The 26,573-nt window shown below is 47.9% G+C and overlaps 1 protein-coding gene across 3 annotated transcripts in view; it reads right to left on the minus strand.

The window, feature by feature from the left end:
- RASSF5 (Ras association domain family member 5) overlaps positions 1-26,573 on the minus strand; it is a 78,849-nt gene that overhangs the window by 22,851 nt on the left and 29,425 nt on the right. The window contains exon 1 of one of the 3 annotated variants that reach the window (XM_025359108.1): positions 8,675-9,198. The exons of the other annotated variants lie outside the window; for them this stretch is intronic. Within the exon in view, the coding sequence (XP_025214893.1) occupies positions 8,675-8,794 (120 nt within the window). The 5' untranslated portion in view covers positions 8,795-9,198. Of the gene's footprint in view, positions 1-8,674; positions 9,199-26,573 lie in introns of those variants that run through there. 3 annotated transcript variants of the gene reach the window in all.

Here is a 26,573-nt window from a genome sequence, read left to right on the forward strand (position 1 = left end):
CGAGCATGTGCTTTGGAGCTGGACAAGTGTGGGGGCTGGAAACCTTGCCCCTGGCTCACCCTCTTTCACATGTTACCTCATAGAATGTGTCAACCCTTTGGCTTGATGGCAGCAGAATTTCTGCCAGCGACATCTGTCAGGCACGAACACTCTGCTGCCTCCCTCCCTGCTTTTCTTGCCTAGGATAGTAAACTAACTTAGCCTAGGATAGTAAACTAACTCAGCCTAGGATGGTAAACTAACTTAGCCTAGGATGGTAAACTAACTTAGCCTAGGATGGTAAACTAACTTAGGATGGTGGTAATGAACACACCTTCCTTCCCCTGCCTGTCATGGGTTACGTGCAGTCCTGCATGGGGACAGAGGAATAGCTATGATAACCCCTAACCATCTCCTCCAGCTCTGGGAGATTCTGCTTTTCAGAGGTGAGGTGAATCCCCTCCATCCTCCTCAGTGGTGGTGCAGCTCTGTCACTGTGTCTGCTGGCAGCCTGTCCCTAGCCCCTCGTGGGCAATTCCTGTTTAAACCCTTTGATTCTAGGAGTCAGCCCCTCCATCCTCCCTGTCTCAGGAGCTGCTGCTATGTCATGATAAAAGCCATGTGGCTGCAAGGCAGATGCTGAGAGCATCTTCCACTAGGATATCTCAATGGTCAGGGCCCCCATCCAAACACTTCATGGATGGGGAAATGGAGTAGCTGGGGTCTGTTACACAACATGGCTGGGGGCCCTAAGGCCTTCAAGTGCAGAGACCCCATCTCATCCATCTTTATGTCCCCCACCTGTGGTGCTCAGTGCTATAGGAAAGTTAAAAAAACACATCATTCTGACTGAGGCCGTGTGCTGCAGAGTTTGGATGCTGTATTAAAGAGGAAGAGCCAAGTATGGGCTTCACTCTGGAAGCAAAGGGAGCCTGGGAAGACTTTGGGATATGGGAAAAATAAGCCCCTGGCAGTTGTAGGCAGGATACACAGAGGAGAAAACAAAGGATTGAAACTGCAGAGTAACTGACTTACTGGAGCATCTCAGTGAGAGGCCACGAGCACCCAACACAGGGTGGGGTGGGGAGGGAGAGGGGAGGTCTGACCCCTGCAGCACTGTGGGGACAGATGGGGTGAATAGAAGAAGTGAAGGCTCCTGAGGTATTGAAGGTGGGGGACTAGGAGGGTGGGGCAGAGACAGAGAAATAAATCAGTTATCTCTGATTTATGAGTTGGTTCTGAACACACTAAATTTTAGGTATCAGAGACCTCCAGGAAGCTGTAGAAAATGCCATTCTAGAGCTAGGAAGAGAGGTAGGGTGAGGGATGTAGGCTAGAGGTGACCAGCTAAAGCTGGGCTGCTGTTGGAAAAGAGAGGAGATGAGGCCCCAGGACAGAAGCCTTCTGTGAACAGAAGCCACAGACTCAGCGATTCAAGCCTGAAGCCGTCTGTCACTGCAGCTTTTTTCTCCCTCCTGGCCCTGAAATCAAGTGCTCTGGATTTGTGGCACTTTATCTCATCCTCTTGTCTCTGAAGAATATGCCAGGCTAGGTCTGGATCCCCACCCCATACTCTTTGAGGTAGACTGAACCATGAAGAAGAAGAAACCAAGGACCTGCAGGACAGGTCTGGGTTCCCCACCCAGGCAGCTCCCAAAGCCAGAAGGTACATAGGTGTGGGTTACCTGGCAAGTTAAGAGCAGAAGAGAAGAGAATCCAGGTCCCCAAGCTAGGACCCCTTCAAGCTCCTAGGCTAGGAGTTGGATCCAGAGCCTGATCTGACAATGTGCAATAAGACCTGGGATTCAGGGTTTGATACTGGCATAAAATCTTTCTTCTTTTCTCCCTAAACTGCTTGGGTGGGTGGATATTTTGTGTCCTAAACTGTAACTGAAATTGCTTTATAGGGAAAAGCTGATTCTGGATAAACATCTAAACTTGTGAAGACAGAAGGAGGGCAGGAGGGGAGGAAGGAGGGCAGGAGGGGAGGAACCAGAACAGAGAGTGAGGGATGGCCTGGACTAAGCGGCATGTGAACGAGGATGTCTTGGGTGAGTTTCAGGTGGTCCTGGAGGGGATCTTCTCTCTGACTCCTCCCTAGGGGAAGTCCTTATGGTTTAGAGAACTTGGGAACCAATATCTAGAATCTCTACCAGGCCCATGAGAAACTAGTAAAAAGGGTCTGTTCCCATGCAAAGAGGCAAGGGACTCTCAGTTATCAGGGAAGATAAGGACACCCACATGACAAGGGTGCTTGCTGAGAAGGGTAGGATGAAGTACCTGAGTCTGATGATTGAAGTGACTTCGCCATAACCTCTTAGTGGCTGGAGCTGGATGGGAAGGCAGGACTTCATTTATAGTTAGTGCTGTGTGTCTTCCCTTACATCATGTGCCATCAAGATCTCAAAGGGCTGTCACCCAAACAGCCTTGAAATAAGAGTTCAGCATGTGATGAGACTAGCAGAGAAAGCTCTGAGCAGGACCCAGGAGGCCTGACTCCTTGGATCTGTCTCTACTGAGCTGTGTGACTAGGGGCAAATCCTCTTCCCTCTCTAGACTTCAGTTTCCAGCCTAGGAACCTCTTAGGAATCTGTGACACGTTCTCATCTTGCATTCCAGTTGGGGTAAGCAGTCAATTACCAACTATTTCCTAAACAGGTGGTTCCTAGATTGCAGTATATATGAGAATCACCTGGGAAAAGTGTTAGAAAAGCAGAGTCCAGGGTCCCATCTCCAAAGATTCAGGAGCCAGTAGCTCTGGAGTAGGGCCCCTGAAACTCCATTCTCAAAGAGTAATTGTGGTGCAGGTGGTTGAGGCCAACTTGGTGCAACACTGAAGGTTTCAGATGCTACAGAGAAACCAGAAAAGTGCTGAGTGAGGAAAAGCACCCATCCTCAAAGGGTTTCTAGTTTAGATGGGGGAGACAGGACCCAATCTCAAGAACAGAATAGCCTCAGTGACAGATGAGAGAGAGGTACAAGGTCAGAGAAACAGAGGTCATGTCCTTTACTAAGCAGGTCTGAGCAGAGCTTCCCAGGTGCCTGGAACAGAAACGGTGGCAGGAGGCATGCATGGCAGAGACAGCTAAATGCTCACCACAACCTGCTTCCTTTTCTGCCAGGGCTCACAGCTGTACTTCACTTCCCAACCTCCCCTGTGGATAGGTGTGGCCACGTGACTGAGTTCCAGCCAATGGCCTGTGGGTGCAAGAAACAACCACCATTTCTGGGTCTGGCCCACAAGCTTCCCATGTGTTATCCTGATCCCCACCTGCCAATCTAACTTTAAGTAAAGGAAGAAATAAACATCTGATTACATTCAATGACTGAAAAGCAGGGGTTGTTTCAAGTTAGTCCAACCCGATTGTACAAGATGCAAGAGAGAAGATGCATCAACCCAAGCAGTATTTGGTCAATACTGGCTTTTTTTTTTTTTTTTTTTTTTTTTTTTTTACAAAATCATTCTGTCCCCCAGGCTGGAGTGCAGTGGCATGATCTCGGCTCACTGCAAGCTCCACCTCCCGGGTTCATGCCATTCTCCTGCCTCGCCCTCCTGAGTAGCTGGGACTATAGGCACCCGCCACCAGGCCTGGCTTATTTTTGCTATTTTTTAGTAGAGACGGGGTTTCACCATGTTAGCCAGGATGGTCTTGATCTCCTGACCTTGTAATCCGCCCGCCTTGGCTTCCCAAAGTGCTGGGATTACAGGCGTGAGCCAACGCGCCCGGCCAATACGGGCTTTTGTAACCAAGTACTTGGTGTTGTTGGACCTGAAGGAGATGTGAGTTCTGATCTTATAGGGCTGACGATGCTGGGAAGGGCCAGAGGAGGCAGCGGGCAGTGAATCCCACCAGTGTGGAGTTTGGGCGGTATCTCTAAATGAGGCTACCTGGAGGCTGTGCCAGTCTGAAATCTCTTTTGGGACTAGTCTTGAGCCATGTAAGCCTTTGAGCTAGCACACAAAAACAGTCAAATGGGCCAATGGTTCCAAAGATTCTTGGAATAAAGATGAATAAATTTTTATTGCTCAAATTTGGAGCTAACTTATTTTTAGTATTCTTTCTTTTCTCTCACGCCAAGGTGGTGAGGGGTAGGTGCCATGCCTGAGGTCTGAGTGTGTCTGCTGCTAGCAGAGAGATGGGGACCTCCCCAACTGTCCCAGGGCTGTGGGGTTGGCTAGTGTCCCTAGAGTACCACAAGGACCCTGTCCAGGGAGGAGCTGACTGGCCAGGTAGGAGGAGGTGGAAAAATTACAGGCAGGGAACAGGGAGTAGTGTAGGATCTGACCTCCAGGACCCTCTTCCTCTTGCATCTTCCTTGAAGAAAAATAAATCAATGGTGTCACTGTAGACCCAAGAAAGCCTAGGCGGATGGAGGCGTGGAAGTGTGTTTTCTATGTACTGAAGTATAATATTGAACTATAGGCCGGGTGCAGGGGCTCACGCCTGTAATCCCAGCACTTTGGGAGGCCAAGGCAGGGGGATCACCTGAGGTCAGGAGTTCGAGACCAGCCTGGCCAACGTGGTGAAACCCTGTCTCTACTAAAAAAACACAAAAATTAGCTGGGTGTGGTCATGGGCGCCTGTAATCTCAGCTACTCAGGAGGCTGAGGCAGGAGAATTGCTTGAACCTGGGAGGCAGAGGTTGCAGTGAGCCGAGATTGCGTCATTGCACTCCAGCCTGGGCAACAAGAGCAAAACTCCATCTTAAAAAAAAAAAAAAAAAAGAAAAGAAAAAAGATATATTTAACTGTAGATATAGTCAACGTTCTGTTCTTCGTATCCACAGAGAAAAACACACATGAGGAGGAGTCTCCAATGGGAAGATAGATGTTTATCTATTAACGTATTTCAGTTGTAGGATAGACACCTAGAAGAATTTTAAATCACTAAAGTTGTAAGATTACAGAGACCACTTGCTAGTGTCAAGTGTAGGGTCAGTGTCCCCTTAGCTGGCGTGCCTTAAGGAATGGAGGGATGGGAAGGACCTTTCAAGACCTGACCCAGCCTGAAGTTGAGTGTTCCATTTTGTAGAAGGTTCTGAGAGGACAAGGCCTATATCCTGGGTCACCTGCTGAGTAGGAAAAGACCAAGAAGAAGAGCACTTGACAAGGAGTCCTGGAGGGGTGTTAGTTCTGGCTCTACCCAAACAGATGTGTGGTCTGGTGACGTCCTTCCACCTCTCTGGGCCTCAGTTTCTCCATCTGTAAAGTGACGTGCTCTGACATTCTGCAAGCAGCAAGCTGTATTGTCCTCAGAGCACTCACCCCAATGCTCTGGGCCGTGCCAGAGTCCTGGGGTCCCAGAGCCTGTTTAACATGCAGAGAGAGCTCAGAACACTCGTGTTCCTGCTCAGATATCAAAACCCTAAATGGCCACCACCTGTAGGCATTTGGGAACTTGATGGGAATGGAAGCTGGCCCCACTTCCAGGGTTAGATCCCTGAGAGGAAAAAAATGAAAAATATCAGGGATGGGCAGAGGGCCTGGCCTGACTTCACAGTCACCAGTCCTACAAATCACCAAACCCTGTCTTTCGTGGGACTAAGGAAGAAAATTCTCTGGGCTGGGAGACAAAAGAGGTAAGTTCTAACCTTGGGTCCATCAAAACCTTGTCCTGTGACCTGATAAGTCCCCCTACCCATCTAGGCAACACCTTAGATTGAGGTAACTATGACGGTCTTACTGAGACCATCTACGTCTGCACTGCCTGAGCCCATAGGCTGGCTCTCCCCCAGGCCCCATTTGTGACATGCATGACTCAGAGAAACCAGATCTAATTGTGCCTGGTCAAGTGGGAAAGTACCAGGAGAGTACTGCCTCAGCCTCCTAAAACTGTGGTGTGACTCAAAACCAAGTCCCCGGCCCCTCTCAAAGGAGGCATGTGGCCCCAGGAAACTGCCATTTTCTGAAAGGAGAGACCAAGCTAGGGCCCAGGGCCTGGTGCCGCCATCTCCCTTGCTGTCTCCTGACATTTAGGCACCCCCTCCCTATGAAATGGGGAGACCTTCCCTACTCCTCCAACCTCTTCCCTAAGGGCATTGGAGAGGAGTCTCGGGAACTCCTGGGACTGACTAGTGACGACTCCCGGGTGGTGGCATCGCACAGCAGCGAGGCTTCCCTGAAGCTCCGTTCCAGCCAGGCACAGACTGAGCAGCCACACAGGTTGTTCTGACAAGGCTATTTATAGAAGCAAGCTCAGCCCTTCCCACATGAGGGCCTCAGTCTCTCAATGACCGGGAAACACATCAACTCCTTTCCTTGGAGACAGGAAAAAGAAATTATCTTAGGAGCTCAGATGTGATCTCTCTTTGGGTAAGAAAAAAAGCACCGTAAGGGGTCAGAACGGGGTCGGAATATGGCAGAGCTCTTTAAAACCCTTTCCAGAAGTGATCCACGGGAGAAAAGAGAGTGGAAAAGTGTTATTGAAGGTAAAAAGGCACCTAGAAGAATGAAAGACTGAAACCTTTGGAGGACGCTTCCCCAGCTCAGTCAGCCTCACTCTCCTCAGTCCACCCCTGCATTTGCTCACCCAGCCCTGCCCCTCCCTGGAGTGTTCTGTGCTGAAGGCCAGCCTGGTGCTGAGGAACACTGTCTCTGACCTGAATATCCAGTCAAGATGCTTCCTGTAAGGATAAGAGGGGCCATGCCCACCACCCTGAAGCATTTATCCCTGATCACCCTGTCTGGGGTTCAGTAAAGGGAGTTTCTTAGAAGGGATTCCTGTCTTCTGAGGGCTTACAGACTCCAGCAAAATGACACAGGAAGATATACAGAGGCCTCAAGATATAAGGTGGATTCAAGACAAAAAGTACAGGAAGTGTTTCTGCAGGGACCAAACCAAAGGTATATTTTCTGGAGCCAGGCGAGGAAGGAGAACTCGGGGGAAGAAGGGAGAGAGATGGCTGTTCAGGCCATGCAGCAAGTCATCCCCCAGCACCAACCCCATCCCAGCGTATTTTCTTGTACGATATTTCGATTTCTCCCAAGAAATATCAGAAACAGCTATCTGTTTCATTGCCAAGTAAAAGAAACCCCATCTTTGCAGTGCCTCTTCCTCACCTAATTATGCAAAAATCTCACCCTCTGAAACTGAGGGCTTGCAGCCTAGCTGGCAGTGAGAGGCAGGCACAGCACCTAAACTTTGGTTTAAAAACAGGAACCATTTCCTTCCCAGGCAGCAACAAAACACTCTAGAGAAATAGTTCAAAACCTCAGCTGTATGTCAGAATTACCTAGGGAGCTTTTCAAAATCCTGATGCCCAGGCTGTACCCCAGGCCAATTAAATCAGACGCTCTTGGCATGGGAACCAGGTATGACCAGTATTTTCTAAAGTTTCCTGTGAGTCCAGTGTGTAGCTAAGGTTGAGAACCACTGGTCTAAATACCTAGCTAGCTGGAGTATCTGTGGGGGGGATGGGGGGATTTATACCATGCGGCAAGAACCCCATGGGAGGGTGGGACACCTCCCCTCTGCAGCCACCGTGTTCTGCATGAGCCCCAGCTACAGCCAGGGAAAGGGACGCCTGTCCCTTTGCCCCTCACCCTCCGGAACATCCCCTGCTCTCCAGCCTCATGAGTGGTGCCCCGGAAAACAGGTGCTAGTTACAGGGGCCTATTTTAGTTGACTCCTTCAAATGTAAAATCACAATCTCTCCTTTGGTTCTTGGGCCTCTTCTCACAGTGGGAAGGTACAGTGCATTTGCCTGACTTCAGAACCCAGGAAAGGCAGGGCCTACAGGCAAGATGAATTCTTAACAAGGGAGGCCCCAGAGTCAGGCCTGGGGAAGGTTTTGGTTAATTTGAATTGATGTGGCACTGCTGAATTAATGATGAGCCTGCCACACACCTGTGAAATATAACAGCTCACTTCTGTCTATAAACAGCTCCTTCTAGGTAACCTCTCTAAGGACCTGGCTTGGAGCCCTCTCATATAAGTAGCAAAACAAATAAACAAACTCAGCTTTATCTCCACTCCCACCAAGATACTGACAGACACGAGGCCTGCAGCCAACTAGGAGAATGGCCAGGGCACCCAGGCTTGCTGGGTGTCTAGAGGCAGACACCTTTAGGAAACACAAATCATGCCATCAGGAAACACACGCAAACCCCTTTAGGTTACCTAAACCGACCCAGGAAGTTAAAGTGGTAGCACGACAGCAGCCTAGGCAAGAAGTTTTAGTTTGCTTCTAAAAACACCCTGGACTTCTGCAAAGTTGCTGGATTACGACTTAAGGTGGTTTCTGGCCACTTCAAATACGGAAGTCTCAACTGATGAATGTGTGTTTATGATGTTTATCAACTGATGAATGTTTCTCCTGCTGAAGGATTGGGTGCCATTCAGTTTCCATCTAGAACTTCTAAGCTAGGATTTGGGGAGAGGGTGCGGTTATGAGACCCTGCACTCAGGCACAGGTGAACCTGCAGCCAATCTACCAGCCAGGCGCAGTCCCCACATTCTAGAGAGCCATTTTGAAGAGATCTGGAGACGCAACCGTTGTGAGGAGGACTGACCAACTGAATAGCGCGGGTCCCTGAAGGGCTCCAGATAGGATGCTCAGCCCTCAGAGCAACTGCCTGGCCACTTTCCTGACATGTGGCTTTGTCCCTTTGCTGGGAGCAAGGTTTTCCTTCTAGATTGACCACAGAGGTTATTTTCCCCAACGAAAGGCTCCTGCATTCCATTATTAGGTTTACCTTTGAAAGATGTTTGCTCTGCGCATTTCTGAAAAAGGTGGTCTTAGCAGTGAAGAAGCAGTCTTCCAGTTCCTCGTCCAGGCTGCAGTACCCACTGCTCATGCTGCTGTCCACGGTCATCTAGCCCAGAGTCCCCGGACGCGGCCGCCAGTGCATCAGAGGGGGCCGGCCTCGGGATGCGGCGGAGGGAGGTGGGCACCGCTCCCCGGGCTCCGCTTGGCGTGAGCCCCTAGCCCTGAGCCCCGAGCCGGTCGGGTAGCGGGCCAGGCAGAGCCGGCAGGCCGCCTGTGTTTGTTTCAGCGGGGTGCGAGCGCTCGGGCGGCCGGGTAACCTGCTCCAGTCCCCGCGCCGCCTGCGCCTGCAGAGCCCCGGGCGCCCGGCTCGCGCCTCACTCCCTGACTCGTCCGGGCTCTGCGGTTTCGTGTCCCCGGCGCCAGCGCCCTCCCTCCGCCGCGGTGCAGAGCGCCATCTCCGCACCTCCCCCGCCTCCCGCGCCTTTCCTGCCCCTGGCGCAAAGCAGTTCTGAAGCCACTTCCTCTGCAAGGTTCCTCAAAGCCGGCTGGGCTGTCACTGCGCCCCTCCCCCGCCTCCCCTCCGCCTGGGTGCCACCCGCCCCCGGTGGCAAGTGGACTCGGAACCGCAGGTCATGTAAGGGATGCGGAGAAGGAAGGGACCAGGATGGACCCGAGGGGGAACATTCCCTCTGTTCTTTCTTCATCATGCACTTGCTTCTGGAAGAAGCCCATTCTCATCAGCCCCAGTGACTCAGGTTCCCCGGAGTAGAAGGTGCCAGCTATAAGGGCAACATCATCCCTCCTCCCTTCTCCCACATCCACTTCCTCACCCCCCCACTCCCTCCCCCATTCGCTGGGTGGGGGAGCCGAGTCAATCGGAGTGGTTAGAGAAGAAGAAAATCAATATCTGCCCTGCCTGGGGAAACAGCAATATTTTCAGTTGGAAATGCCAGAAGAAAGTGCAGGGTCACCACAAACACATGCAAATCAGATGCAGAGTTATGGCAACCTAGAGAGCAAGCTGCCTTCCCACCCATAGAACTTAGCCCTCAGGAAGCCTCAGGATACACAGGAGCCTGCAGACACCATCCAGGTTATCTGTGCATCTTCCTGATAGTCTGAGAAAGCAGGGTCTTGGCCAGATCTTGTCGTTTCTAACATTGAGGAGGGCTCATTTATATTTCCCCATCTGACCGGACAAAGGAACACGTAAGGCTGAATCTTTCAAAGCAGTTAAGACAATAACCCCCCAATAGATCAATAGTAGTTCTAGCTACCATTGTTTGAACAACTCTCTGTGCAGGTGATTTACATGCAGTCTATCATTGACTCTTTCCAACAGCCTTGAGACAGAGACTGTGTACAGATGAGAAAACTAAGGCTGGGAGTCACACAGGTAGAACATGTGTGGTGGGACTCAGCCCTGGTGTGTGCGGCTGCCTACGCCCCTAGTCACTGTCACGTATAGACCCTCAGCAGTGATGAGGCTATTTGGGTGGGCACTTTGCCATCTTTAAATACAGTGGTAGCTGGAGTCCCGGTGGGGAAACAGCCTCCAGAGACCTGGCTTTGCTACCATGTTCATGGAGTTTGATGGCTCATGGACCCCGGAGTGCCCTGGACAGTGGCTGAGAGGGGTTATCAGGTCTCTCTCCAAATCTGTGTAACTTTTCCTACAGTTCTGAAAACAATCCCGTCCTGGGGAAAATAAGCTGGGTGGAGAACTAGACTCAGCCCCCCGGACACCAAGCTGCCAACTCCATCTTAAGCTCTGGCTACCTTCATGAGAAAGCCTCTCCCTCTCCCACCTAAGCCAGCTCCATCAGTGCTCAGGAAGGTTTCAAACTGCAGCCCAATTTGGCTTCATCCTCCCACACAGTCTTCTTCCCAGAAGCCTGCGAGTGCCTGGCAGGCACAAACACAAGAGAGCTGAGAGTCAGCACCCCAGCCGGCTGGCCGCCCTCCGTGCAGGAGAACTGTCAATACCAGTAGCTGTCTCCTCTGGCAGGCAGATAAGAGGAGACAGTCAGCGCCAGGGGCTGGGGTGAGCTACTGGGTGTTTGCAAGGGAAGATCTCACTTTAATCGGGGTGAAAGTAGATTCTGGCTTTGGAGCAATCTTTTTTTCAAATGGGTATTTTAGAGGCTGTTTTGGGGGGTTTTCCCCAGAGAGGTGGTTTCCTGTGGTCCTCGGGCCATCAATAACAGCTCACCTGTGTTGTCCAACCAGCTAAGCAACATGCTTTTCTTCATAAAAAGAACATCCTTGCTCAGTGGGAATCTAATACTTAAGAAAAAAAAAACCGGCCCCAGATTATCTGTGGCCACACCGTGTCCTTGGATTCATGCGGGGAAACTGCAATGCAACGGCAATGCTGCATGTCCAAAATGTGCAATCTTCAAATACAGTTAGTGACAACCTATTCAAACACCAAGCCAAGGTACCCCAGGAGTCAGCATGAATCTCTCCTTAGAAGCAACACACCAGATGCCAGACCTGGTTAGGAAAGTTCTCAGGGACACTGTGTTCTTTTAGGATGCTGCTCCCTGCCATTCCAAACATTATGAAAATCTGATATCTGAATAGAGCCTTTCAAACCCTTTTAACATCCATTATTTCACCCAGGCTACTCTTTTATCTTAAGAGCAGGTACTATGCCCATTTTATAGATAAGGAAACTGAGGGAAGTAACTTGTTCCATCACAGCTCATTACTTTCAAAGCCTCTTGACTTCTAGTTAATGTCTCTTTCCCTACCCTATCCCAGCTGTCAGTGAATCTAGGTTTGGAAGAAAGCCATGTATAAGAAGTCAGCAAAACAGAGACTGTGCTGGCAGGGACTTTAGGACTAGAAGAAATATACAAAGACCATATATGATATACCAAAGTTGGCCATCCTCCAGGAGAAAAAATCCAGAATGAAGCCCCAGAGTCTCAAAGGAAGAAAGACAGGACTCCCTGCAGCATCTAATGGCCCTGTCTGAACCTCTGAACCTCTTCCCTATGAATAATCAATAATAGTGATAGCTTGGCCAGGGTAAGAGGGAGGGGGCATGGAAGAGTCTGAGCAAGAGCGTTTAAGGCCCTGAGACGCAATCGCACAAAGGATGGGAACTGGCTGTTCTTGTCCCTGGACTTAGGACAAGATCATGTGGCCAGATCCTCTTGTAAGATCCACCCTGTAGTTCTGCATGTACCAGAAAAGCTGTGATACAGGTCTGGAAGTCAGGAGCTTGTATTCTAGTCCCAGCTCCAACTCCAGCTTGATACGGTATCTTGAGCAACCATGGACATCAGGTTTCCTCAACTGTCCAATTGAAGGGTAGCCGGGGTAGAGATCAGATATAGAACCTTATGATCTTATGATCAGATGTAGTGGCATATAAAGAGGCTGAAAACCAGGGCGAGGTGCCGCTCCACCCCTGAGACATATTTTGAAATCACTGTTAGCTAGTATGTGCAGGCACTGTACTAATAATTTGTTCATAATTTCATTTAAGCCCTACAACAATCCTATGAGGAAGCTCCAGTTATTATCTATATTTTACAGAAAGCAAAAGGAGATTAAGGCAAGTTAAGTAACTTGCACATATCCACACTGCTAGTTGATGGTGAGCCAAATATCAATCCCGCTGGGTCTGACTCCAGAACCCAAGTCCTTGAACTCTAAACTCTGCAGCCTCATGGTTTACCTCTGTGATTACTCTCATAATAACAATATGCCTGAAATTACAGTTCATTACAAACAAGTTAGGAACCACTTTCTCCATCTGCCTATGCCCCCATCTTCCTTTCAGCTTCCTGGGGTCTTCTCTTCTCCCCCGTGTACCCTTGCTCTCCCTGGGGGGTAAGTCTCACCTATGCCAATGGTATCAACCACACCTGACAGACTCAGGGCTCATAATTCTTTCTCTCCCAGGTATCTCCAGGTGGGTATCTGTAACAGCTCACTGAGTACCCAGCCCTTCCTATTGGAGTTTCACTCTCAACAGGGTCAAGATTGAGTTTCTTATTCCTTGCCTTGTCAACTACCTGCTCCTTCTTTTCCTCCCTTAGTATTTCCTATCTTGATCAGTGCCATTAACCAAGATTAGTGCAAAGCCTTCCAAGAGTTCCCCTTGTTCCTATCTCTGCCTCTTCCAAACCCCCTACCTTTTTGTTGCCACAGTTATCCTTCTGAGATGAAGATCTGATCATGGTACCATAACAACTTCTATTCAGATTTCAATGAAAAATTATTGAATAATTACTACGTATCAAGTTCTACTTGCTTATTCTTTCTTTCATTTAACAAATATTTACTGAGCACTTCCTTCAGGCAAGCACTAGACTGGATGTTTGAGTTTGGGCATGAATAAGACACAGTCCCTACCTTCTAATAATATACAGTCTAGTGAGAATAACATTGAATAAGATGGTCTACTAAAGTTACTGAATGAAACTTACACATTTCATTATCTCACTTAATCCTCAGAACCCTGCAAGAAGGCATTTTGCAGATAAATGAACTGAGGTTCAGAGTAAACTTGCCCAAGCAAGTAAATGGTAGAATCAGATTCAAACCCAGAGCCCCTATAACTTTCCATTACAGTTGTCCTTTCTCCATCAACTCCCAGTGCCTATTCCAAACTCTTGAGCAGGTCCTTCAAGACCCTTCACAGTGCGCACCCAGCCAACAGTTCACACCCATCTCCAGGTGCAGTCAAGCAAGTCTCATTACAGCTGCACAAAATTCGATTCACATTCCCAGAAGCCACCTTTCCCTGTTGTGGCTTAGCTCTTGCTATTCTCTCCTCTGATGTCAAAATCCTCCTCCTATGTCTTCCCCACTTCCTGACACATATTCTCCAATATCATCCATACCTCCCACACCTTCCATCTGACTCTGAGAAGCATCCTTAACCAGATGTGCTATCTGGGTTGAATCTTAACATGCTGCCAGTCATCCCTAGGGTAGCATTTTTCAGCATTCAATGGCTGTGTACAGCAGAGAGCTCGGTGTCTCCCCAGATGACTTCCTGTTGTAAGAGGTGAGTGGTGGCACACCATTTAGGTTAGACTCGCCCTACAGTCACTTTCTCAGTGGTGCTAACCCACACCACACTTCTGATTGGCTGCCAGGCTAACAGCTTCAATAGGCCTTGACACTGAAACTACTGAAGATAGCTGAGTTACCCCAGTTGTCCACACCCTCAGGAATTCATGTCAGGGTCTGAGTCAGGCCCAGGGGCTCTGTCTTCTATTTTTCCTCCCTAGTGAGAATAGAGAGTGACAAAAGACGTTTCTGATCAACAGCCATCTTCCTGATGTGCCCTTCTCTGGGCAGGGCCAATCCTCCAACATCCCGGGCAGCATGGTCACCAGGGTGAGACGTGAACAACTATTGCACTGCTATATCTAGCAAGGAAGGTCTTGCTGCCTCTCACCTGAGAGCCTCAGGGCTAGCCTAGCCCAGCTGGGGGTCATCTCAGGAAGCCCACTGATTCTAGGGTAAAAGGGGATAGACTGTGAGGAGCCCAGAGAAATGTCTCCAGGGTTTAAGGATCTCTAGAGAAATATGCACCAGAGCTCTGCCTCTCCATGTGGCCAGGACTTCAGGTGCCTCGTTTTTGGGAAGCATTTCCATTCTGCCTAATCAGAAATACATTGGCGTGGGCCAGCCCATCTGGGGCTGGTCAGACAGGCCTTGGAGAGGCTCCTGTGAGGGCAGCTGTCCAGTGCAGATGAATCACTGACAGCTTTGGCCAGCACTTCTGGCTTCTAAAGTGTGGCAGGAATCTGCGAAGGAGCCATGGAGATGGCTGTCCCAGATGGGATAGCCTAGTCAGGGTAAGGATGAAGGATGTTCTGCTCAGGGTAAGGTGGAGGGAGCAGGGGACTGGCTCCTTCTCTTGGCAGATGTAGGTGAGCTGGTGTGCATCTGGCACCTCTAGAATCCCCTGGGAGCAGCCATTTGTTTCTTATCAAGGGAAGGAGTCAGAATAGAAATCAGTGCCAAATTTTGGGTTTGGAATCTAAGGAAATACTGACTGAGGGATGAGGTGGGGTCTAATGTATTCCGCTCCCCACCCTCCCATCTACCAGGAAAGATTAGATGTGGGACCCTGGTTTCTGACTTTTCTGACATTCCTGCCATGTCAACTAAAGGTGATGAGTCTCCTCTTATTTCTGCTGGCCAGAGAATAACAAAAGATGCTGTCAATATCAATTGATTGCTAGATCATAAAGTTATTAAGCTATTGAAAGCCAGATTTTAGAGCTGGGAGCACTAAAATTGCTCCAAGATGGCAGAAAGGGGCTGTCAGCAGCCTTAGGACTGGGTACCAGGGCGGGCACATGGATTTGTGACCGTGTGCTCAGGGCACAACACAAAATTCCCATTTTGGAGAGTTACCATATTTTAAGATGATGAGAGCAGGCATGGTTCACACCCATAGCTATCTTAAGGATAATGTGTCTACAGAGGGCAGGCAGCCTGCTAGGCTGAAGGCTCTCAGACACCATGGGGGCAAGGGAAACTATGCTCTGTGCCAGTCCTATTATATATATTCCTTGTGATAGGTGCTGGGAACACACTGGTAAACAAACAAGATTCATGCTCCATGGAGTTTACAAGTGCTTTTATACAGTTGCCACAGCGACCACACTGGTGTCCCCATGTAATAGCTAAGAGAGGTTATGTACTTTCCTAGTGTCATAGTGAGTGGGAGAACCAGCATTCTGAATGCCAAAAACCTCTACAAATCCAATTTCAAAATCGAATAAAATGAAGGACTTCTTGAGCACCGACTATGTGCAAGGCCCAGTGCATTATGAGGAAGACTAAATGGCAAAAGATAGGATCCCTTCCCTCAAGACATTTACCCAATGTGTAAGGCTGGGTATTAAATGAACTAGTATGAATTAGTATTAGAATAGCCCCTGGGGGAGTTCTGCTCCTGGCAAAGATGAGGGAATAGGATTCAGATATATCCTCCTGATCAAAACAACCAAAAAAAAAAAAAAAAAAGATACAACTTACGAAACAGTGGTTTTTAAAATACTGGCTATCAGGTAACGAGGAATAGCAATCCCTGAGAGACAGGAAACAAATGAGTTGATCCCTACATTTGCTCCCAGTTTACTCCCAGGCGTGGTGCAGAGAGGGTACTAAGGTGAAGCCTGGAAAACCCCCTGAAGCTGAGGAGATGTTGCTCAGAGTCTAGGGAGACAAAGGCAGCCCGAGTTCACAGGACAGAGTAACTGAATGGAGACAGCTGCAGAGAGAGAGAACTGCAGAAAAGCCCCTAAAGTATTCACCTGGGTGCCCACTGATCAGTGTGTGCATGGGAAGAAATGACCCAAGGCTAGAGAAAGAACCACCCAAAAGGATTACAGGTAACAGTGTCTGCCCTCGTAGAGGTCAGGAATTGTGCCTGTTCCTACGAGCCATACCTGAAAACCTCATCATTTATTAGGCACTGGGCAGAGTACGCAGAGAGTCTTACCTTAGCGGTGGGAAGTAATTAGCCCTAGACTGAGCACTGTTCCAATCCTGACAAATCTTAAAGAGGATCTTAAAATCTTAAAAAGGATCGAACCGCTTCTAAATAATTTAACTGGGTCCTAGAACAAAACTCAGGAATATTTCCACAGGGCTGGGCGCAGTGGCTAATGTTTGTAATCCCAGGACTTTGGGAGTGTAAGGTGGGAGGATCATTTGAGGCCAGGAGTTCGAGATCAGCCTGGGCAACTTAGTGAGACTCTGTCTCGACTACTGACAACAACTGACACAGATATTAGCATTGTTCAAAGACACTAATTCTGGTGTCTCAGGCAGCCCACTGCTTCTAGGGTAGAAGGGGATAGGCTGTGAGGAGCCCAGAGAAATGTCTGAATAAGTATATGCTATTTATTCAAAAAGTTAAGTAGAGAAATGGAAAATATATTTTAAAAATCCACATCAAACTACTAGAGATGAAATTTACAATGCCTTTGATGAGAAATATACTAGATGGGGATTAATGGCAGATTAGACTTTGCAGAAGAAAAGATTAGCAAACTTGAAGACACAGCAATAGCAATGATCCAAAATGAAGCACAGGCCGGGCACAGTGCCTCATGTCTGTAATCCCAGCACTTTGAGAGGCTAAGGTGGGTGGATCACCTGAGGTCAGGAGTTTGTGACCAGCCTGGCCAACATGGTGAAACCCTATCTCTACTAAAAATACAAAAATTAGCTGGGTGTGGTGGTGGGCACCTGTAATCCCAGCTACTTGGGAGGCTGAGGCAGGAGAATTGCTCGGACCCAGGAGATAGAGGTTGCAGTGAGCCGAGAATGCGCCATTGCACTCCAGCTTGGGCCACGGAGTGAGACTCTGTCTCAAAACAAAACAAAAAACAAAACAAAACAAAATGAACCTCAGAAAGAAAAGATAATTTTTTGAATGAACAGAGCAGTAAGCTGTGGAACAAATTCAAGCAATCTAATATACATGTAAGTGGTATCCCTCAGAGTGGGGGGGGGGTATAAAAATATTTGAAGAAATAATGCCCCCAATTTTTCCAATTTTGATGAAAACTATAAATCCACAGATCCAACAAACTCAATGAACACCCAGAACAAGAAACATAAAGAAAACTACAAAAGGCATACTATAATCAATTGCTCAAAACCAGTGTGATACAGTTTGGCTATCTGTCCCCTCCAAATGGCATGTTGAAATCTGACCCCTCATGTTAAAGGAAGCCTGGTGGGAGGTGTCTAGGTTGAGGGGGGCAGGTCCCTAATGAATGTCTTGGTGCTCTCCCCATGGTAATAAGCATCTCGCATTGTTCCTTCATGTGAGAGCTGGTTGTTCAAAGGAGCTTGGCACCTCCTCCTCTCTCTCTGGCTCCCTCTCTCATCATGTGACATGCCTGCTCTCCTTTCACCTTCCGCCATGAGCAAAGGCTTCCTGAGGTCCTGATCAGAAGCCAAACAGATGTTGGTGCCATGCTTGTACAGTCTGCAGAATCATGAGTCAAATAAACCTCTCTTCTTTATTGCCCAGTCTCAGGTATACCTTTATAGTAACACAAAACAGACTAATACATAGCGATAAAAAGAAAAAAAAGAATATGTTATATACAGAGGAGCAGAGATAAAGATACCAGTAAATTTATTGTCAGAAATAATGCAAGTGAGGAAGTAGTGAAGCGACATCTTTAAAACAACGAAAGAAAAAAAGGTGCCAATCTAGAAATTTCTACCCCGTAAAAATCTCTCAAAAAGGAAGGTGAAATTAGAACTTTTTCAGACACAGAAAGTTGAAAACACTCATCATCAGTACACCCACAAATACAAGAAATGTTAAAGAAAGTCCTTCAGGCAGAAAGAAAATGATATCAGATGGAAACCTGGATCTACCAAAATAAAAAAAAACTACCAGAAATGGTAACCAAATGAATAAACAATTTCTTATCATTTAAATCTCCTTAAAATATAATTGGCCATTTAAATAAAATATTGTAAGGGCTTACAGCAGCAGCCCCCAAACTTTTTGGCACCAGGGACTGGTTTTGTGGAAGACAGTTTTTCTATGGACCGGGGTGTGGGGAATGGTTTTCGGATGATTCAAGCACATTACATTTATGGTGCACTTTATTTCTATTATTATTACTTTGTCATATATAATGAAATAATTATACAACTCACCATCATGTAGAATCAGTGGGAGCCCTGAGCTTGTTTCCTGCAACTAGATGGTCCCATCTGGGGGTGATGGGAGACAGTGACAGATCATCAGGCATTAGATTCTCATAAGGAGCGCGCAACCCAGATCCTTCACATACGCAGTTAACAACAGGCTTTGTGCTCCTCTGAGAATCTAATGCTGCTACTGATATGATAGGAGGCAGAGCTCAGGCTGCAATGCGAGCCATGGGGAGTGGCTGTAAATACAGATGAAGCTTGGCTTGCTCTCCAACTGCTCACCTCCTGCTGTGCGACCTGGTTTCTAAAAGGCCATGTGTGTGACCCTGGGGGCTGGGACCCCTGGCTTGTAGTATACGTAAAAATAAAATACAGGACAAGAATGGTACAAAGGTCTGTAGATGAGAAATGGAAGGATACTATTATTTTTGGTTTTTTCTTTTCTTTTTTTAAAATTATTTTTTCATATAAAATAGAGACCAGGTCTCACTATGTTGCCCAGGCTGGTCTTGAACTCCTGGGCTCAAGTGATCCTCCTACCTTGGCCTCCCAAAGTGCTAGGATTACAGGTGTGAGCCACTGTGCCTGGCCAGGGTTTTATACTATACATGAAGTGGCATAGTATCATTTGACAGGTAGACTGTGATAAGCTAAAGATGTACAGATGGTTCCCTCCTTAGAATGGTCCTACTTATCATTTTTCAACTTTAAGATGGTGCTAAAGAGATGCACATTTGATAGAAACCATAATTTAGTTCAGCATCCAATAAATTACATGAGATATTCAACACTTTATAAGAAAATACGTTTGGCGTCAGATGATTTTGCCCAATTGTAGGCTAATGTAAGTGTTCTGAGCACATTTAAGATAGGCTAGGGTAAGCCATCAAGTTTGGTAGGTTAGGGGTATTAAATGCATTTTTGGCTTAAGATATTTTCAACTTTAGGCCGGGCGCAGTGGCTCAAGCCTGTAATCCCAGCACTTTGGGAGGCCGAGACGGGCGGATCACGAGGTCAGGAGATCGAGACCATCCTGGCTAACACGGTGAAACCCCGTCTCTATTAAAAAGTACAAAAAACTAGCCGGGCGAGGTGGCGGGCGTCTGTAGTCCCAGCTACTCGGGAGGCTGAGGCAGGAGAATGGCGTAAACCCGGGAGGCGGTGCTTGCAGTGAGCTGAGATCCGACCACTGCACTCCAGCCTGGGCAACAGAGTGAGACTCCGTCTCAAAAAGAAAAAAAAAAAAAAGATATTTTCAACTTTCAGTGGGTTTATTGGGATGTAATCCCATAAATTAAGGACCATTTATATACTGTAAACGCTAAGACAACCACTAAAATAACAAAACAAAGGATTAAAGCTTGTAGGCAACAAATGGGATAAAATGCAATCATAAAGTATATTCAATTAATCCAAAAGAAGGCAAGGAAAAAAAAAAAGAAAAAGCAAACGAAGAACAGATAGAATACTCATAGAAAACCAATAGCTGGCTGGGTTCCATAGCTCATGTCCATAATCCCAGCACTTTGAGAGGCTGAGGTGGGAGGATCACTTGAGCCCCTGATTACTTGAGACCAGGCTGGGCAACATGGCGAAACCCCGTCTCTACAAAAAAATACAAAAAAGTCAGCCAGGCATGGTGGCACATGTGTAGTCCCAGTTCCTTAGGAGGTTGAGGTGGGGAATCACCTGAGCCTGGGGAGGTTGAGGCTGCAGTGAGCCATGATTGTGTCACTGCACTCCATCCTGGGCGACCGAATGAGATCCTGTCTCAAAAAAAAAAAAAAAAAAAAAAAAGAGAAAAGAAAGAAAAGAAAAAATGTAGTAAGAAGATAGAATTAAAATCTAGCTATATTGTGAGCTGGGATTGTGCCACTGCAATAATCACATTAAATGCAAATGATCTAAATACTCAAAGGGTAGAGATGAGCAGATTGGTTTAAAGAAAAACAAGATCCAACTATTTGCTGCCTGTAAGAAATGATCTTTAAATATAAAGAGACACATAGCCTAAAAACGAAAGGGTGGATTAGGGAATGCCATGCTAATGGTAATTAAAAGAAAGCTACAGTAACTATGGTAATATCTGACAAAGTAGGTTTCATAGTAGAGAATGTTAACAGGGATAAAGAAGGTCATTTCATAATGATACGCAGGTCAATTAACTAAGAAGACATAATAACCCTAAAAGTAGCCCAGGTGGTGGCTTGTGCCTGTAATCCTAGCACTTTAGGAGGCCAAGGTGGGAGGATCGCTTGAGGTCAGGGGTTCAAGACCAGCCTGGGCAACAGAGCAAGACCTCATCTCCACAAAAAATTCAAAAAATATCCAGGCATGGTGGCAAACACCTGTAGTACCAGTGACTTGGGAGGCTGAAGCTGGAGGATCACTTGAGCCCAGGAGTTCAAGGTTACAATGAGCACCACTACACTCCAGCCTGGGTAAAAGAGTGAGACCCTGTCTGTTAAAAAAAGAAAAACACCAAGAAATTCCTAAAAGTTTATGCACCCAATAATGGAGCTTCAAAATACAGGCATATTAACTGTAAAGAGAAATAGACAAATCCACAATTATGGTTGGAGATTTCAACACTTCTCTCAACAATAAATGAAATGAGTAGACAGAACACAGGTATGCCTCAACAAATGTCAGCTACTATTGTTATCAGTCACATTTCAATTAACATGTATTGAAGCTTTCAGAAGAGACCCAAGACTCTGCACCTCCTGAGAGGTGTGCAGGTAGGTCTATCAAGCGTGTTAGGGAGCCCCAGGCCTCAGGCAAGGACACATCTCCCCACCCCCACCCCCAGCACCTGCCTCTTTAAGCGCATTTCTTCTTGCTCTCTGGCTCCCCCGTGTGGTCATCCTGGGTTCAACACGTGGCTATTGGGCCGAGGGACAAGGCAGGACTGACCACAGGAGCTTCTTTTTCTCAAGGGTCTGGAAAGGTAGAGACCGAGTTAACGCAGACAGTGGCATGTCTGCAGGAGGGAGCAAAGGGCTGGGAGCCGGGAGACACAGAACTCCAAGCCAGCGGAGTCACCACTGGGTTGAGGGGTGATTGGCAGGGGCTGAAGACTGACAGGGGCTGAGGGGTGATTACAGCAGGGGCCCTGCTAAGGCTTGACAGCGTTTGGGGTTGCGGGTGTAGGCAGAAAGGCAGCAGGGACCTGCAGGGCTGAAATGCTGGCTGACCAGGCTGATCTATCCTGGAACCCTGGAAGCCATCTGTCCCTTTGGTGAGTGGGGACAGGGACTCATCCACAGGGTGGAACAGTGACTTGGGGCCTCAATGATAGTTATAAGCCTTATAGCAAAAAATGTTCACTCAGATCACAAAGCCAGAGAGTCCTGGTTTTATATCCAGGACGATAGCCCTACTTTCTGGTGTTTTGGAGAGTTGGCAGAGCCAGACCATAAGGGTTGTGTGTGCTAATCCAGATTTAGAATCATTTTGAAGGCAATGGGAAGCCACTGAGGGTTTTCATCACAGGAGTAACAAAGTTAAAAAATCTAGTAAGACTCTTAGAGGTACCAGAGATGGCACCGGACTGTCACCTAGAATACTCATGCTTTTGTCCACTCACGCTTTCACATGCCTCTTCTTGATGGAACCTCACAGGGTCCCATTTCTCAGAGGAGAAACCTGAGACTCAAAGAAACTAAGAGGCTTGTCCTGGCTCATATGTCAAGTATTTCATCTACACAATCTGGATTAGAACCTAGCTATTCAGGCATACAGGTTAAGAGTCTGTGTTTTAAGAAAACCTTTACTGCCTTTAAAAATATGACATCAGGGCCAGGCGCGGTGGCTCACACCTGTAATCCCAGCACTTTGGGAGGCCGAGGTGGGCAGATCATGAGGTCAGGAGATCACGACCAGCCTGGCCAACATGGTGAAACCCTGTTTCTACTTAAAATACAAAAATTAGCTGGGCACGGTGGTGCTCGCCGGTAATCCCAGCTACTCAGGAAGCTGAGGCAGGAGAATTGCTTGAACCCAGGAGGTGGAGGTTGCAGTGAGCAGAGATCGCCCCACTGCACTCCAGCTTGGGCAACAGAGCAAGACTCCATATCAAAAAAAAAAAAAAAAAAAAGACATTAGGAACATATGAAAAGCATTTGGCTCTTCAAATAACACAGAAACAAAGGGCAAGAGGTGAGAGTCTCACTCTACCCCTTTCAATGTCCACCCCCTCCCAGGGTGAAATCTCTTTCAGTAGTTAGCTGAGCACTGCTAGGCCCTTGTTCTGCACTTACACACACACACACACACACACACACACGTGTTTGTATACCTGCAAAATACAAATGGCCTGGTGCTATATGTACTGTGGAGGGACCTGCGTTCACGCACAATTCCGTATCAGTATATCCAGATCCACGTCTCCTTTGGAAGAGCACCTTGGTATTGGTAAGAACAGCTGGCAATTCCTTCTCAGCATCCCAGGAGTTCTCTCCACTGCTCACGCTGCCCCTTAGGCACTCCCTGGACCCAGTGCCCTGGTAGTCCAGGCACCAGATGGGCAAAGAGAGTGGCCTCTATAGGGCAGCATCTCCCACAAATGACACCTGAAAGGACTTTAGAACAGTGCCTGGATTTTTTTTTTAGACAAGGTCTCACTCTGCCACCCAGATTGGAGTACAGTGGCATGATCATAGCTCACTGCAGCCTCCTTCTCCTTGGTTCAAGCTGTCCTCCTGCCTCAGCCTCCCAAGTAGCTGGCACTACAGGTGCACACCACCACACCTGGCCAATGTTTTTAATTTTTAGTGGAGACAAGGCCTTTCTATGTTGCCCAGGCTGGTCTCAAACTCCAGGGCTCAAGCAATCCTCCTGCCTTGGCCTCACAAAGTGCTGACATTAAAGGTGTGAGCCACTGTGCCTGGCTAGTGCCTGGCTTAATAAGTATTTGTGGAACAAATTTGAGGCAGTCCTTAGACACATATTAAAAGAAATTATAAGTGTCTATTTAATGTGTGCTGAGAAAAAACTCCTAAGTACATCGAACCAGTGATTCAAGGGTATTTTAAAATTTCCTTTAATACAAGTTTATTTAAATTTAATAAAATAAGTCTATTTAAAGAGAAATGTTAAGTAAATAGTCAACAGGTGGAACATGAGCAGGGCCAGAGTCCTGAGTGGGGAAAGTGCCTGAGTGTGGTCTGGGAATGGCCATAGGAGGGGCTGGTCTTTGCAGCTGAGGGCCTGGGAGCCTGGTTGCCGAGGTTGCTGACCAGGGACTGTCTTTGTCCATTTTGTGTTGCTATATAGGAATACCCGAGGCTGGGTAATTTATAAAGAAAAAAGGCTTATTTGGCTAGGGGTTCTTCAGGCTGTACAAGCATTACACCAGCATCTGCTTGGCTTCTGGGGAGGCCTCAGGAAGCCTTTACTCATGGTAGAAGGGGAAGCGGGAGTAGGCGTGTCACATTCGAGAGAGAGAGCAAGAGAGAGATGCTAGAGTTGTCTTAAACAACCAGCTCTTGTGTGAACTAATAGAGCGAGAGCTCATTCATTATCGCAAGGTCAGCACCAAGCCATTCATGTGGGATCCACCCCCATGACCCAAACGCCTTCCACCAGTCCCACCTCCAACACTGGACGCCACACTTCAACATGAGATTTGGAGGGACATACATCCAAACCATATCAGGGACTCTGGAGGGTCAGGAGGAAGGGGTCGGGCTCTGGGCCTGCTGGCATAACACTTGAGCACTGGCTGGAAGGGATTGCAGTGGAAGGGGTAGTTTCTCTTTTGCAATCTGTGCATTCCATGTACCAAGAAAAGTGGCACCCAAGGCCAAAGGGACAGAGCTGCTGGGGTTGCCCTGGGCTGCAGCGGGTGATAATGAGAATCCACAGTGGTGGGCAAGGACAAAGACTTCTTCTCTTGGGGCCAGCTTCTCCATAGGCAGCGAAAGGACTGAACCAAGCCATCAGAGGCCTCACTTCATCGTGAGCCACTGAGGGCTTTTTTCCTCCCAGGGGTGACATGATAAGAGCCCCTTAAAGACCACCAGAAGTATAAATTCTTTGGGGTGTAAAATCCTAAATAAAAGAACTGCAGCTGTTTGGGTAACTGAGTGTGGTCTTTAGCCAATAGCGATGATGTTCCTTAGCAAATGAGGCTTAAACTGAAAAAGGGGTCTAGGGTAGACTTGAAGGAGATTTGCTTGGTCACACATGGGTGCCCAAGGAAAAGTCAGACATCAGAGACCTCAGAGATCTTTAAGGAGAGACTCCAAAACCCTCGTTTCTGTGGTTGACAAAACGACCACAGAACAACTCCCAGTGGCCTTCCTCGGTTTCTGATGCCTGTTTCCAGTGACCTTTTGAGTTTGCCATTGGGGATTCTGAGCTCATGCCTGCCCGCTTCCACACCTGTCCCTCCTTCCTCACCAGCTGCCTCCCTCTGGTATGGCAGAGACAAGACAGTTAGAACCTTGGGATTGTTGCTTTTAAAATGTTGAGGCCAAATACTTATCTACAGGGTGATCTCAATCATGTTTTGAAAAATATATGAATGTTCAGGAAGAACACATAAAAATGTTAATGAAGAATGGTTCTCTCTGGATGGAGGAAAATAAATGATTTTCTTTTCCTTAAACAGCAGAGAGGGCCAGGTGTGGTGGCTCATACCTGTAATCCCAGCACTTTGGGAGGCCAAGGCGGGTGGATCATTTGAGGTCAGGAGTTCGAGACCAGCCTGGCCAACATGGTGAAACCCCATCTCTACTGAAAATACAAAAATTAGCCAGGCACAGTGGAGCACACTTGTAATCTCAGCTACTCAGAAGGCTGAGTGAGACAGAATTGCTTGAACCCAGGAGGTGGAGGTTGCAGTGAGCTGAGATTGTGCCACTGCATTCCAGCCTAGGCAACAGAGTGAGACTCCGTCTCAGGAAAAAAGAAAAAAGATCAGAGAGGAGAAACACCACCGAGATGAGACCCCCTAAGCCATATGTACCCAAAACTAGCTGAGTTCAGACCTGAGCCCCTGCTCCCTTAAATCCCCCAAGAAAACAGCACTAGCACATGAAGTTAGCTCAGCCCAGGTGACGATGTCAAGGTGAAAGAAAGCTCCATCTTGAGATTTAACAGAAAAGCAAGCCAAGGCGGAAATGAGCATAAACAGGCTTTTCAGAAGAGGCGAGTGGGCCTGGAGCAGGGCCCAGGTTTTATTGATAGAAGGTTGGGTCCTGCCCCAGTTCTGCTGAAGCATGCAGTCAGGCCTGTCCAAGGCAAATACAGCAGCAGCCTGATCCGGTCGGCCCAGAAGCAAAGCCCATGCCAGGCTGTTTGCCCACTGGGGGCCGTTCAGCTCCCACGTGGGGTTCTTGGCTCCTTCCTCTGCAATGTTTCAGTGGTGTTTCTGCTCTAGACAAGCCCTGATTTCACTTGCCAGAGGGTTCCAAGGTTGACTCCTCTCTCCAACAGATGAAAGGGAGTCACTCTGTTTCCAAAAACTCAGACTTGAAAGCACCTCTTCACTGCTGACATTTGGAGGATGAGACAATGAATCCAGCCAACTCCAGGCCTTCCCCGGGCCTTTTGCCTGCCACACTTGGGAGCTGGCTAGGCCACTCTAGGGCGGGGTTTCCCAGTCTTGGCTCAAGTGACATTTGAGGTCAGATAATTCTTTGTTGTGGGGGGCTGTTCTATGCAATACAGGCCGGCTAGCAGCATTCCTGGCCTCTTCTAGAAGTCAGTAGCATCCCCTAAGTTGTGACAACCAAAAATGTCTCCAGACAAACGTGCTAGGGGATGAGCAAAACTGCCGCCTTTTGAGACCTGCTGCTCTAGAGGAAGGAATAGAAAGAGACCCAAAGAGGAGACCCAGAAAGTAATAGGGGCAGCCGAGCTCCAGGGCGGGGCACGGCAGGGCTGAGGAGACCAGAAAGGAGAGACACTTGAAGCTCCCAAAGAGAAAAGCAAATCGAAACCAGAAAAGATTGCTTCAATACGATTTTTAGGAAATGTTGCTTTATGGTGTGCTATGTAACCTCCTCCCTCCATCTTCCGAGGAAAACCTTTAGGAAACATCTGCACTGCCCATCAGCGCTTTTGGGGGCCAGATGTGCCTCCCCCCTTTCCCTGTGCCCCACCCTGGATAGACAGGTTCCTGCTAAGGGCAAGGCCCTTCCAAGAGGCCTGGTTACATTCAGGTTATACCAGAAATAGTTACTATTGCAGCGTCTTTGGAGAGA

The sequence above is a fragment of the Theropithecus gelada genome, chromosome 1 (assembly GCF_003255815.1).
Source record: "Theropithecus gelada isolate Dixy chromosome 1, Tgel_1.0, whole genome shotgun sequence".
Classification (NCBI taxonomy): domain Eukaryota; kingdom Metazoa; phylum Chordata; class Mammalia; order Primates; family Cercopithecidae; genus Theropithecus; species Theropithecus gelada.